Source organism: Heliconius melpomene, chromosome 17 (genome assembly GCF_056956725.1).
Source record: "Heliconius melpomene rosina isolate 202511_hmr_F chromosome 17, ASM5695672v1, whole genome shotgun sequence".
Lineage (NCBI taxonomy): Eukaryota > Metazoa > Arthropoda > Insecta > Lepidoptera > Nymphalidae > Heliconius > Heliconius melpomene.
In genome coordinates this window covers 11220631-11235134 of record NC_140405.1, presented here as the reverse complement: position 1 = coordinate 11235134, position 14504 = coordinate 11220631, and the positions used below count along the sequence as shown (strand labels likewise).

General features: G+C 33.8%; 3 protein-coding genes across 3 annotated transcripts; 1 reads left to right on the top strand and 2 right to left on the bottom strand.

The window, feature by feature from the left end:
• Positions 1–1054: 1054 nt before the first annotated feature.
• On the bottom strand, positions 1055–3349 carry LOC146530274 (uncharacterized). The gene is made up of 5 exons (XM_085200722.1): positions 3344–3349; positions 2233–2410; positions 1852–2072; positions 1507–1637; positions 1055–1258 (listed from the first exon to the last, which is right to left on the bottom strand). Exons 1-5 carry the CDS (start codon positions 3347–3349, stop codon positions 1075–1077), a joined length of 720 nt encoding a protein of 239 aa, XP_085056848.1. The 3' UTR covers positions 1055–1074.
• A 216-nt stretch (positions 3350–3565) lies between these two features.
• On the top strand, positions 3566–5911 carry LOC146530273 (uncharacterized). Its single transcript, XM_085200727.1, has 5 exons — positions 3566–3855; positions 4077–4248; positions 4828–5048; positions 5175–5305; positions 5665–5911. Exons 1-5 carry the CDS (start codon positions 3712–3714, stop codon positions 5846–5848), a joined length of 852 nt encoding a protein of 283 aa, XP_085056853.1. The 5' UTR covers positions 3566–3711; the 3' UTR covers positions 5849–5911.
• A 635-nt stretch (positions 5912–6546) lies between these two features.
• Positions 6547–13050, bottom strand: LOC146530272 (uncharacterized). Its single transcript, XM_085201008.1, has 4 exons — positions 12128–13050; positions 9821–10040; positions 8388–8580; positions 6547–7276 (listed from the first exon to the last, which is right to left on the bottom strand). Exons 1-4 carry the CDS (start codon positions 12797–12799, stop codon positions 7135–7137), a joined length of 1227 nt encoding a protein of 408 aa, XP_085057134.1. The 5' UTR covers positions 12800–13050; the 3' UTR covers positions 6547–7134.
• Positions 13051–14504: the final 1454 nt, after the last annotated feature.

Sequence of the window (14504 nt, the reverse complement as noted above, 5' to 3'; positions counted from 1 at the left end):
GGGCGTCGTGGGCGTCGTTGTCCTCCTACCAAAATGAGGAAATAATTGATTCCCCCAACTGGGAATCGAACCCACCACCATCACGTGTACAGTCAAATACTATCACACTGCACTGCACCACGACGCGACGGCCTGTTTTTCGAAATATCGATTCGAGGATTGCCAAAACTTCGTGAACACGATTTCAATTAATACAAATAAATGTTGCGGACAAAATACGATTTACGAATACAGCGTGATATTATTTTGTAAGCCAATACAAAGATTAGATATAGCATTGTATTATACCTACCTATTGCTAATAGCTTATTACACCTGCGGTTATCCACGGGCAAGTGACCCGTGAAGGTAATTTGTATCTTAATTATCTCTTTCTCAATCTCATATAAGCAACAGTATCAGCTGATAATGCAATCGTTGTTTGGATTGATTTTTTGCAATTATGGCATTATTTCCACTGGCGTATTGAGTGCTGGGCTCTGTGCCTACCCTGGCTAGTCTGGTTGCATCGCATAATTTTAAATAACAGAAAATTAAAAGAAATCCTTAAATAAAAATATCAAATCTAAGTCAATGCCTCCCCCTGGAAAAATGTGCATATGCTAATGTCCATTATTATTATACTGTCTCTTACTATTTCTATGGTTAACAGATCCTTCGCATCATCTAAATAAAGATTTTTGCTATAAAATATACCGTTATAAGTTATTAATTAAACGGTTTTATTTAGCTCACCCCGTTTGTTTGTTTGTTTGGGTCAAATTTAGTAATTATACATAGACAGATATTAAGGTTGTCGTCGACGTATACTGCGGACTGTATACGAGATGGCTGTGGGTTCGAATGAGTCATTTGCATTTTCTCATTTGCTTTTTCAACAAGATGAAACGCGGCGTTGAGTTACGTTTCCCATAACACAATACATAGGTATAATAATTGAGCGGTGCGTGAAAAATGACGTTTCTAATATAGAAAAAATCTCTCCTTTAAAATATTCGTACAAAGATTTATAAAGAATATAATATGTACATGTCGGTACGTCTATAAAAAAAACTAATAACATTAAAGTAAAATTTATTTCAGTTTCGTTAAAGATTTATCGGCGCTAGTGAAAGCGGTGTAGACTGTAACACTCTTCTCCTTCAGTTCTAATGGTAAGCTGTTCTTGTCTTCCGAATGCACTTTTAAAGCTGTTGGTAGTATTGAATGATTGAATTCGTATTCCTTTTTCAGTTGCAGTTTGTCTAGTACTTTTGCTCTGTAACATAACATTGACGAAAGGTTAGAGGAATTATTGGCGATTTAAAAAAAATGGTTAACATATTGGCTGTGGATATATAAGCGACGACCTCAAGAAGACAGCGGGCCGCTAGATTCAACGAGCGCAGGAACAGACGGAGTGGCGAGCATTGGGGGAGGCCTATGTCAAGCAGTGGACTTTAAAAGGCTTATGGATGGAGGATCAATGGAATATAAAGTGTGATTGTAACCATTTCATGTACTAACACAGAGTCATCGGATACGTCGAACCGTAGTACTGGAAAGCCTAAATCTCTTCCTCGATTTATCGAGTTCTTTGCTAATAACTGGGTGATTTCTGATGCCTTTGGCGTGGTGGGCGGAACTATGAGAATTATCTGAAATTCAAATTATTATCCATAAAATTTTAAATGATAATGCTTATGTTTATGTGAGTTGGAATGCGAAATCATTTATTCAAATAAATTCAATATGCTTCCTTCCGCCCATTTTTTTAAACATGCGCGTTGACTGTTGGAACTTAACGCCACCAAAAAAAAGTCAAATAGTGTCGATTATACCTACTAATAAACTAAATCAAAATACTAGAACCTGCATAATATTATGCACTTTGTATTTATCATGCAATCCAGGTGCTCTCAAACAGTGTGCAGTCATCAGCATTAACTTCTTCGATCTCGCACATTTGACGCATCGGGCCCATTTCTCCAGCATAGCCGCGTCCCAAGGACACGTGGCGCTGCAGAGGGCTACACCACGTATCCTAGACCAGCCTAGCTTCGCTTCTTGCTGCTCAGCTAACATTGAATGACCTGAGCGAAAATAAAAATAACATTGACTTATTTATGTCAAATAAAGATTCTCTTTCTTGAACGATGGTTTCCCCATACTCTCCAATATCAAATAGTTCCTTCAACTTCAACAAAAATTTTATTTAGTCACTAAACTTAAAATCTAGATTAACATAAGAACCTTGAGCTAGTGTCCTAGTAACGTAATCAGAGAGCACAACGTGATTGTTCACGGCGGGTTTTTTGTCCTCCTCCGGCCACACCAGCCTGGAGTATTCTCTGACGAAGCGCAGTACGCGAGGCACATCAGCGGGGCGGGCGCGACGTACTCGTAGACGTAGATCTTCTGTTCCTTTTACCTAAATAATGAAATGACATAGGTTCCCCATTACTTGTAATTTTAAAAAAAAAACACGGTCTTTTGGTTCTCCAATTTGGATTTGGTTGAGAGAACCTAACGTTATACACCCAAGTAAAAAGAGTGAGAGGAGTTAAGGTACGAATAGACTACCCCTTACACGGCACATTCAGTGTATACATCGAGTGTCTGACACTGTATTGACATCGTGTTTCTAATTGCAAAATTTATTGTGATACGATATTTAGTGTCGCACTTTATGTCTAGTGTATTTAAAAAAAAATTGAACAGCTTTGACATTTTCTTACAAATTTACCCTACTAAGACAAAAAATCCGTTTAATTACATTTTATTTATGTTGTTAGTTTAAAAAAATACATTTTACAAATAAGTATATTTCTTTTCTTAGTGTGCAATACCACTTTAAAAATGTTTTAAATAGATGGTATTTTTAAATAAGTTTCATTTTCATTTGTTGTACTTGTACTAACCACAATTTGTTTTGAGGTTTTATCTGCTTTGGGTTTGTCGGCATAGTCTCTTCGAATGTTTCTCCAGTTTGAAATTAAACAGTTAGTTAAGGAGATCGGTTGGAATGAAGGATTTTGTCTCGGAACTGATCTTACGAACCTCATTACATACGACATTGTAAAGGAAGAGAGGAGAGTACAATCACTATTTATGCTTCTTGTAATACATTTTGTGGTTTTTTTGTGTGTTTAGGTAAAATAAATATATACGTTTACAAATTTTTATATCTAGCCATTTTGATAGGTGATTTTGACAAACGTATTTTTTCTTTACTTATCTATAAAAAGGTCGGTAAAAAGTATTTTTATAGTTTTTCAATAAGTATTATTTTCCGTCCAAACAGAAGCCTATATTTTTTCATTACATTATAAATATTCCTTCATAATTATGTATATGAACCCACAGCCATTGTGTTCAAAAAAGTACGTAAGTTCATTTCAACATTCAACAGACAGACATTTAATTTATTTTTTAACTTTTATAATAATGAGCTAATTATTATTAATATACAGTAACTATTTTTATTTTGAATGGAAAAAATCTATTATCTACGGTACCTAGTTATCTCTCACTAACTGATCTAGAAACTAAAAAATAATAAATTTCAACTTGACAGTGTCATTAAAATGAATATAATCGAAAACATAATTTACAAAAACATAATAATATTTTAGTAATAATAATCAAAAAATGAGGTCAACATGAAATAAATCGATTCAAATAATTCTGAAATGATATTTATACAGCGATAAAAAAATAGTAAAATTAAAAATGGCAGTCTATCATAATCTTCAGATTCTGAAAAATAATGTTCTTTTAAAGCAAAACTGTCTTCAACTCCTCAATTTCACTGCACAACGCTTCAGGAAGAGATCACCATGTGACGAATGTTTGGTTCCTGTGGCAAAGAATCCAGTAAGAGAAATCTTGTAACTCGAATATAATTATGTTTAGACAAAATAAAACAAGGCGTTCATTTCTAGTATTTAACACATAATGTCTCGAAAATTGGGCGGTGAGTGGGGAACGGAGAGTTTTAACAGCAGGTTCCTTCTAAACGGCCCTGATACGGCGTGAAGCTATTAAAATATTTAACGTTCAAATTCACTTAAATTTCTAATTTATTTTCTACTTAGTGTTTTGACATCAACGAGGTGCTAGTGGAGCGTGGGAACCAATGCCACGCTAAATTAATTAGATCGTTTCTATACAACCACTACTGGCCGCGAGAGCCCAGCGTCGTCGGTCTTTGGATGTGTCTCAACTGTCCATATCTTCAAGTGCTGACAGAGAAATATGCACATTCTGGTACGGAATTTAAGTGATATAAATTTTAAATTTTCATATTTTTTATAGATATAAAGCATTTAGTTAAAGGCCATTAGCTTCTCCTTAGCCTATCTTAGTGTGATGGCTGCATGTAAGTAAAGGGAACGATATATACTTCTGGTATCGAGGGATAGCGCGACGTTGAATTCCATCACTCAACACGTAATGCCTCAAGAATTCGGTGGAAAATGAGGAATGGAGTGTCTCAACACTGGGTTCCTTCTGCCTACCCTGCTGTGCGCAGGGTTCAGCGTGAAGCTAAAAAAGAGTAGATATATCTATTGTCTTTAAAGTTAATATTTACTTGTGGTACTTAAGAGAATGTGACGTAACGTAAGAGAAACAGTCTATAAATTGCTCGTAAACTAAAAGTCGCATCTAGATTATTTAAATCATATCACTGAGGAATTCAAGAAGTCCAAGTGTGATCAAAACCATTAATTATTTATATTAATTTCAGTAGTTTTTAAGATAAGGTTATCAATGCATTTCTAGATAATACATATATAACATAGTTGACGAGTGCTCGATTATATTAAATTACTTTTATCTTATCAGGTGATCGACTCCTTGCTCTAGAATTCCTAAAACGTACGAAAGAAAAAAAGCTAGTAGGAGTTTGCGTCGCCAATAAAACTTTTCCTTGGATGGCAGACGAGCTCGAGGAATGGGCGCATTACACGATGTCCAAACCTGAACGTAATAGGATGTATTTTATTGCGCACTGCTTGAAAAGCCCCAATTTATTTAATAAATATAATGTCAGTTATTTATATGATGTAAGTTTACAATTTTTTTTTGGTTGTCTATAAGATTAAACGCTTATCAGCGGGAAACTTTTTTCCTAATTTAAAGAACATTAACAACTAATACATGATAATTTAAATTTATTCAACTTTGCCTAGGTGGAGGTTCTGGGTTCATCATCAGATGTCGCCGGTCAAGGCGTAGGAGCCCTCTTATTAAAAACTGCTCTCATTCACGCTGAAGAACTCCGATATCCTCTAGTACAAGTTATTTCACTTAGTGACTATACGTAAGTGTCAAAAATAATATTCTTTTAAATTTTATCCAAGTTTTCTTTTTGAGATATAGCGTGTTTAATGGCGTATATAAACGTCGCACTATAAATTGTTACCAAAGCGTGGAAATGAAAATTATTAAAAATAAAAAGAGAAGTAAAAATTAGTAAAAATCGAAGCGAAGTTTCCCGTTTACAGCCATATCCTGTGCTGCTGCACCACGGCGACTTAGTTATGCATTTAATTAATATCAATAGTAAGATAATTTTTAATTGCATTTATTTATCCGATTACGCGGATATCTATCATGTGACATCTTTAATGTTATTTAAAGAAAAATCATATAAAATTTATATATATTTTACTATTTCAGTTCAAAAATATGCGAAAAGTGTGGCATGAAACGCGAGTGGTCCATGAATTATTCAGATTTCATCGACGACGCTGGTCAAAGAGTCTTCTTCCCTAGAAGACCACACCACGCGGTCAACGTCTATACCAAATATTACGATCCACTGTTGGGAGGAAAAGAGCCTTGCAAGCCACCATTTTTGTAACAACTCTTAGAATAGTTACAATTTTTATATGAGCAAAACAATTAAAACAGGATGACGAAACAATTCAATGTTGTGTTTTTCTATTTTTACGCTATTCCTAAAATAAATACTTACAGGTTAGTTTTTACAAAACGTAAATGACAAAAAATAATTTTGTTTCAAATCTTTAGGTACCAATATTATAAAATCTTAAATTTGTATGGTAAACGTGCTAAACTCGAGAAATACTGTCTCGGATATATTTTTTTAGGGTTTGATAGTCTATTTTACTATTCCAAAAAGCCTTTTGGAATAGGTAGTCACCTATATATAGAAAATTACGTTAACTCATTTTCCTTTTGACCATGTGGGTGAAACCGCAAATAAAAGTCAGTAAAGAAATAAATTATGAAAATAGCTGTATTTTGAGTAATCTAAATTTAATAGACTAGATAAAAAACCTCGCGACCGTCGACCTTACGCCACATAAAGCAACGCTTCATCCAATCGTTCCGGTCATTGCGCGAAAAGAACTACCTGCGATGTTTTTACGCAAATTTTTATTTAATTTACAAATTCACTGTGAAATTAGTTTCTAAACGCCTAATCTAATGCAATAAGATGCATTTTATGAAAGTGGCAAGAAACTGAGGAAAAATAAGAAAGCTAAGATATCATTGTTAAGTATATAGGGGACTCAGAATATAGGAAAAAGCAAATTTATTAAAAAAAACTTTATTAAATATTTATATGACGATACAAGTTAAATAAATGGCAAAGATTATGAAAAATAAAAATAAGTTTTTTATGATGATGATGATGGTGATGTTTAAGATGGAATGAAATGTGACAAAATCTCTTTAGTCTTCAAAAACCTATTCAAGTATTCAAAATAAAGTTACTTATTCATATATTAAAGTTTAAATATAACGTAAATAAAAACAAAATCTATATGAATTATGAAGATTATTTAAAGGAAAACCTCAAAACCACCGTTAGGAACATTGTGGAATATCAATCGTTTTATAATTATTAGGTGTTCCTAACATTATATGTATAAAATATTAACTGTATGTACCTTTCAATAAATATAGATTTGATTATTATAGACTGGCAAGTTAGTGATGTACTTCCTCTAATAATGAAAGTATTTTATAAACCTTGATTTAATTATGTATTCAAAAGCAAAAACAATATGTAAGAGAATCGATCAAATCTTTCGTTTGTACTTTTTTTATAATTACACTGCTAATCTAAACTATACATATAAAGCTAAACCTTAAACATTATGTACAAAATATTTTATGTTAATTTTTCTTCGCATATCCCCACTGGGAGCCTCCCTCCTTGCCCCCTTTCTTGCCGTACTGACTGTGTTTCTCGTTATGATCTTCGTGACCGCTCTTCCCTCGGTGTCCTTTATGATCGGCGTCTAGATGACCTTTGTTGCTGTAATATAAAACAGTTATTAATTTTGATTTATGAAATATTAACGCAGCCAACATTTTAATGAACAACGATCAACAGTCGATAGAAAAATATCGCAAAGGTTATTAAGCATCTTGTTTTTTATCCTAAGTGTGGTCTATTCTAATATTATAAAGCTAAAAAGTGTGATTGATTGAAAGCACTAATGTTTCAGATCGAAAAAAATATTTTTGTGCTGGATAGTTGTTCATCCATATAGTGCATTTCGTTTAAAATAAGCCAGTCGGGCTGGGCATAAAATAAGAAATAAAACCAACAAATGGATAAAACAGGTGGCAGAGAGAGTAAAAGAAAGAAAGGAAGATTGTGTTTGAGTAAAACGATAAGGATATATGGAAGGCTTTGGAGAAGGCTTATGCTAAGGCAAAACACAGGCACAGCACAAAACCTTTACCGGTGTCAATAATATAAAAACTGTATTATTATTATTATAAATTGTTAATAAAGGCTTTTCTATCATAATATTTCTCTTGTGTTGTCTTCTGTCTTGTCTTGAGGATCTCGGGTTCAAACGAACCTGGTCTTTTAGAAGGCTTGCGTAGAGAGAGACACAGGTCCATCACTTAGTGGCCCCTTGGAGAATATGAAAATGTTTTACTCGTAGTAACCAAAGACAATTGCCCAGAGATGGTAACCGGATAATGCGTAAGAACTATGGAAAATATGGTAAACTAAATTGGGACCACAAACTGGATTTTGGATGGTCCCAAATTAAATAGTTGATTGACGGTGACAGGTTTTTTATTAGATGGGCCCCAACAAAGGGACGTAATACGTTGGGCACAATACCAGTGTGGTCCGCTAAGCGTGTGAAGAGGGTTGCATCTATTTTACCATCAGATTGAGCACTTTCACCCTTTCTAGGATAATACAATAAAGAAAAGCCAAAGAAGGAGATTGGTTACAATTCCTCTCAGGAGGTCTCAGGTCCATGGGGTCACCACTCCCCAACAGCTCGTCATAAGCCGTCCTGCGGGCTTATTATTATACCTCGGATATATATTTCTATTTAATCTTGGAGAAGGAGCCGACTTAAAATGATTTGAATTTAAGAATATAGTATTAATTTTACCTATATCCCTTCTTTCCGTGTTCGGTGAAGTCATGTCCCGCGTTCACGTGATGCACCTTCTTCTTCCCGCTTTCATCGCTAGCGTGTTTGGCGTTGAACTTGCCGTATCTGTGATGTTCCCCGCCTTTGTGGAAGTCGTCGTAGAACTTGTGCTCCTTGTGGAACTCGTCCTTGTGGTACTTGTTGTGGAAACCTGAAATTATTGTGTTTAAATTTTAATAATATATAGCTGTAAGATTCAAAATCAGATAAATTTGAACAATGTAGAAAATAGTGTAAAGGGGTTTTTTTTGCCAACAATAAGCAAATTAGTAATAAAAAGCCAGAAGAAGAAGAAGCCAGAAGTCAGATTCTTTAATAAAAAACCTTCTTTGTTATATAAATACCAGGAGCTTTATTGGATATGAATAAGAAGTAATTCTTAGTATTTTATGGATTATACAACTTTTTCCCCTTAACGCTTTTTCCCCCGTAGCAGAGAAGGCAGAACTTAGTGATAAGACACTCTGTTACCCATACACTGCCCGTTGAAGTCAAGACATTGTGTAGTGGTGTAACTTACCCTACCTACAATATAGAGACCAGAGCGGAAAATGAAAATAATTTATTCGTCGAGCGAAAATCGAACCCTCAACCGTTCGGCTTCAAACTAATACATTAAACAGTATATTGAGATATTCTAGTGACAAGGTACTATTCTCCACTTTCTACTCATTTAAAGTTATTAAATTCTACAAAAGCAATGTAGGTATTCGTAAATTAATAACTTTACATAATATGCATATTATATATGCAACGTCGTGTTGCAATTTGGCCGACTTAACAAAAGTTCTATACAATTCTTCTATGACCCAATATCTATTGTTAAAGTAAACAAAATGACACTTTGCGGTGAGAGAAAGTGAATATTATTTGTATTAGTCTCGTTACATAAACTCATTTATCGGTTTGACCTTATCGTAATTTGAATAATTTGTTTTTGTTTTGCTCTCTTTGACTGAAAAGTTTTCTATTTTCCACGCCTTTGTTATGTAACCTTGATTTTATTATAATTAATGTTTGAAATACGAATGAATATTTTTTATTCTAATTTAATAAATTAATGTTAAATACACCTTCTGGATTAGAAGCATACATTTCCGGTGACAAAAAAAAATATTTTGAAAAAAGACTTACTCACAAACGCGAGAGGTTATGGGTTCTATTCCCACTCGAGGAAATATTTTCATTTCATTGCCATTAGTGCCTATTGTCTTATTCGCAAACTATAGGAGTTATGGAATTATGGAAGCATTGTCTGCTGATGAAATGAAATTTTAAATGAAAGTATTACAATTCCTCGAGTGAGAATTGAACTCATATTCTGGCACGTTTACAGTTGCACCCTTTGCGACTGGCATCAAATTAATATTTTGAATATTATATTAACCTACCTTTAGTCTTATGTCCTTTTTTATGTCCTTTCTTTTCACCGAAATGGGCTCCTCTTGAACCGAAGGCTTCCTCATCATGAGATCCCTTATGGTTAGCTTCATCATGATGTTTCTTCTTCTGACCACCGGCTTCCTCATACTCCTTGCGATGATTTTCATCTTTCTTAAAACCTTTGGCACCCTTGTCTAAGTAGTGATCGGAGTTAGAACCTTTAGTTGACTGGAAGTAAAAAGGAAATAATTGTTAATTAATATTAACGTTATCATGAATTTCCAAACCCAGAAACGTCGCGTTTACAATGAGACCCAGTGCCAAGTCGGCCTCAATTTTTAGGTGCCGTACCTCAAAAGATAACTATTCAGATCCCTTGAAGTTCAGAAAAAAACAAACTTCTAGGTCAACGCAATCAAAAGATATCACCATTTACTCATTGTTTTTTTCTGTATTTTGTATGAATTTCGCTGCGTAATTAAAACTAATATATAGGGTACAATACAAATAAATGAAAAAAAAAACGAAAAGTGAATTTAAATATGCACATTTCATAGACAAATAAAAATCAAACAACAGTAGTTTATTTTATACAAAATGCTCGCAAATTTAAGTTTATCAACCTTTTAATCGACTTCTGTAAGAAAAGGAGATTATCAATTCGACTGTATGTTTTTTTTTATGTTTGTTTTCCCGTTAACCTGCACTTCCACTTCCCGTTAACCTACAATTTGGAAATGGAGACAGAAGCCTCAGTGAGCGAATCTGCCTCGCACTTAACCGGTTTTTAAATTATTATAATATAAACATTATAAAAAAATTATAAACACAATATGTAATTAAAAACGACAAGGCCTCACAATATATTACTCTTAAGAATTACCATTTTTCATATAATTATCTTGTTAAGTTATAATTAAGTACTATTATAGTATGCGTAATAGAGGGTTAATTATATGAAAAGAAGTGATTTAAGGAAAAATATACTTAGCTCAACATAGTCAATTACCTACTACGTATGCACTGTTCGCACATAGCAGGGTAGGCAAAGGGAACCTGGGAAGCTGTTAAGACACTGCGTTCACCATTAAGACATTTAACGAGTCAAAGCGCGGCGTTAACTTCCGCCATTCAATGCGCAATGCCTCCAGAATTCCGCGGAAAGTGAGGAATTTATTCCCCCGAGAGTGCATCGAATCCACAATCATCGTGTTTATATACGATGGCCTTAGGTTTGAATGTTTAAATGCATACATAGTTTGTCTCGGTGACATGTCGCTTTTAATTTTTATTTTGACATCATTAGAAAAAATTGACCTTAGTTATTATGCTTGAAAAGTAAACATAAAATTTTAAAATAATATAAAAACAAGTAAAAAAATTACATTTACATACGAAGAGGAAAACATAATTACAATAAGGAAATACGAAATGTAAGCAACTGACTAAAAAAATAAGTTTTTCTTTTGTACAGTTTTTACGCACTTTTGAGTGCGTCATATATAAATATGTAAATATATTTAGCTGTTACTAAGGTGGTGGTAGCAAGTTCGATTTTAGATATAAATTGCTTCACGTTGCATCCCGCATGGGAGTCGACGGCGGGAAACCAATTTTCGCGACGTTACCACAGCGAGGGAATGACAATAATTCATTCTCCCAAGCGGGAATCGAACCCACACTGTTTCGCTGTGTTACGACGGTCCTCTTAAGCTACACCTCGTAAGTACTTAATTGCTTATAATACATGTAGGTATATATTAACATGATTCTCACGAATAAAAATAAATTAATAGAATATAATATGTTGCTCTTTTGATTTATATGTTTCGTAAAATTGCAACGTAAAAATGTAGCACTTTGTCGAAGTAAACCAAAGAAATACACGTAGTGTTTTTAAAAAATTATAACAATTGAGTAAAAGCGAACCGACTTTATTTTATAACAAGGAAATTTTTTGCCTACCCGCAAAATATTTACCCCTGAACATCACAAAATACTCATTTAAAATATGAATAAACAATTGTTAAGCACATAATTTGTATTAGTTCTAAAATATTTTTCAATTTAATTATTGATACATATGTAAGAAAATTGTAATTTAATTTTCTTTATTGAACTGTTTCTATATAACTTTTATAAGAATTAAATTACATATTGTTTTTTTTATAATAAATGTAATGAAATATCGGTGTCTTTCATATGCTTTGAGTTGAATAAAAGATGATTATTACACTCCAATAGTGACAAAATGCATCTATTGAGTAAAATTTAAAAAAAAAATCTTAATATGAAAATAAAGAAGAAATAGTTACCTTTCCACCATGCTCAGCATAATGTTTGCCATGTTGCTGACGACCCCCACCTCTTGAGTATCCATGGGAGTTAGGATGTTCCTTCTCATGATGATGACCGGCAGCAGGTGACAAATCATCAGAAACGACCAAAGGGGCAGCAGACAGTGGTACGAAGCCCACAGGTCCTTCGACATCCGGTACAGATGCTGGAGTAAGATTGACGTGATATTTAGAATTAGTAAATTTTGGTGCCGAGGCGGGAGGTAAAGCATATGCTGGTTTAACGGGATCCTCAACGGGGACTCCAAAAGTAAGAGGACCGGCTCTCACTTCACGTTGGAGGCTACGAGGCTTATCAGGGGCATACACTTTGTGATAATGCTCTGCACTCGCAGCTAACATCTCTTCATATGGTGGCGAGGGTACGGATCCCTCGTCATGGAATTCGTGTACTTCATATTGTTTGATTTCCCGATGCGCAGCGTCACGCTTATTTCTCGGCTCATCTTCCCGTCTCTTAATCCTGATGTGCTCTTCATATGGACCTTCGACATACGCTGCTCGTTTCTGCCTATCATGGTCCTGTTCATCTTTGTAATCCACATCTGCCAAATCTTCTTCCTCAAAAACAGGCTCAGAAATCTCAGCAACCGCGATGGCCACGAGAGCCAACACAACGAGTCTCCGCATCTTGAACACTCAGCGGTTAACTATTCACTATTTTTTATTATATACTTATAAGCCTTTCACTGTTGGCAAATGGGCGGTAGACGGACGCGGCACGACTTTATATCGTGAGGTTAGTAAATATTTTACAGTAATGTTTGCTAAGCAACGTTCGTGCGGGATAAGAGCGGTGGAGGGACTGTGTGAGCAAACGCTGACAAAACGATCATAGCCCCGGGCGGGTCGTTCTTGCTTTTCGCGATATTCCGTTCGGTTCAGAAAAACTTTGGCCGTGAATATTATAGATAATTTCTGTTTTGTGACGTTCCGTGATGTAATATTAAGAAAAATCTTATTTGAGGTCAGAGTTGAAATTTTAGTTGTCGTTGTTTTTTGTCTACCGTCTGTCTGTATAATATTTTTTCTATATGCAATCGTCACCTTCAAACAGCGTCTGGTAATTTTGTTATTCGTAATTAGGTATTGCTTTGTAGTATTTTTTGCTAGGATTGGCTAATTTGTGACAAGAAAATTTATTATGTTGTTAAAATGAGATTTGCTTATATTCATTATTGAATTTTAGTATCAACGATAGGTAGGTATGTGTTATATTAGGTAGGCACTTAATCATAGATGATTTAGAAATAAATATTTACTATGGAAACAGAAAATCTTTGAATTTTTCTTTCCATATTTCAATTTTTGCATATTAAATTCAAATATAATATTTAAAAAAAACGTAGGGACATTGGAGGTTCGATTCGATGTCGATTAAATAGTTATAATTGAATTACTTTCATTTTCCCCAATTTGGTAAGAAAAATAAAAAATATATATTTTAGTGAAAAACCCAATTCTTTCACTTTAAATTTAAAATTTATTTTAAATAAAGCTTACATTATTTATAGCAGAAAAAAAATGTTAAGTCAAATTAGTTTCTTCACAATTGACAAATAACCAACAAAAAAAACAGAAATAAGAAAAAAACAGCCAAGTTCTATAGAGAATTGAAGTAATCAGTTCCACATAATTAATAATATTACATACACAACTTCAATTACTAAATAATAAAGCTGTTGCACAGTAGACACTTATACATTTTTCTTTTTATATTTTGCGTCAATCTGTTCCACTTTTAATTAATTAATCATTAGAATTGTAATTTCTAAAGTGTTTGTTGAAAATTCTTTATCTTTTTTAATATAATTCTTTATAAGAAATCGATTAGAGTTAATAGTTATTCTGTAATAATCCTTGACCAAAAGTATCGTAATATTTTGTATTAAAGTAAATTGTTTTATTATATGAGGTCATGGATTTGGAAACTGAGTATCGTCCTACTTTCATTATTCTTTTTTCGTTTTCGATTTATCCGGCATAGGAGGGTAGGCAGAGAGAACATAGTGTTGATTCACAATTAAGAAACTCTCAACTCTCGTAAGCGATTTCAGTTCTAATGGGCAAAATTTTAGTAATTTTAAATACCTTTAACCAATACCCCGAGTGGATGTCGAATCTACGGCTACAATATGTACATACAGATATTAACTACTCCACTGCGTCATAGTAGCATTAACTGAATATTTTTTTAGGTTCACGCTGCATATATCAAGGTAGGCAGAGGGAACCTGAGAACCCAGGGAACCTTCCCATAAGACATCTGTTCTACACTTTTCTCAACTGAACTTTCACAAGAATCTAAAATTATACCTGCTAGACATTACAACAC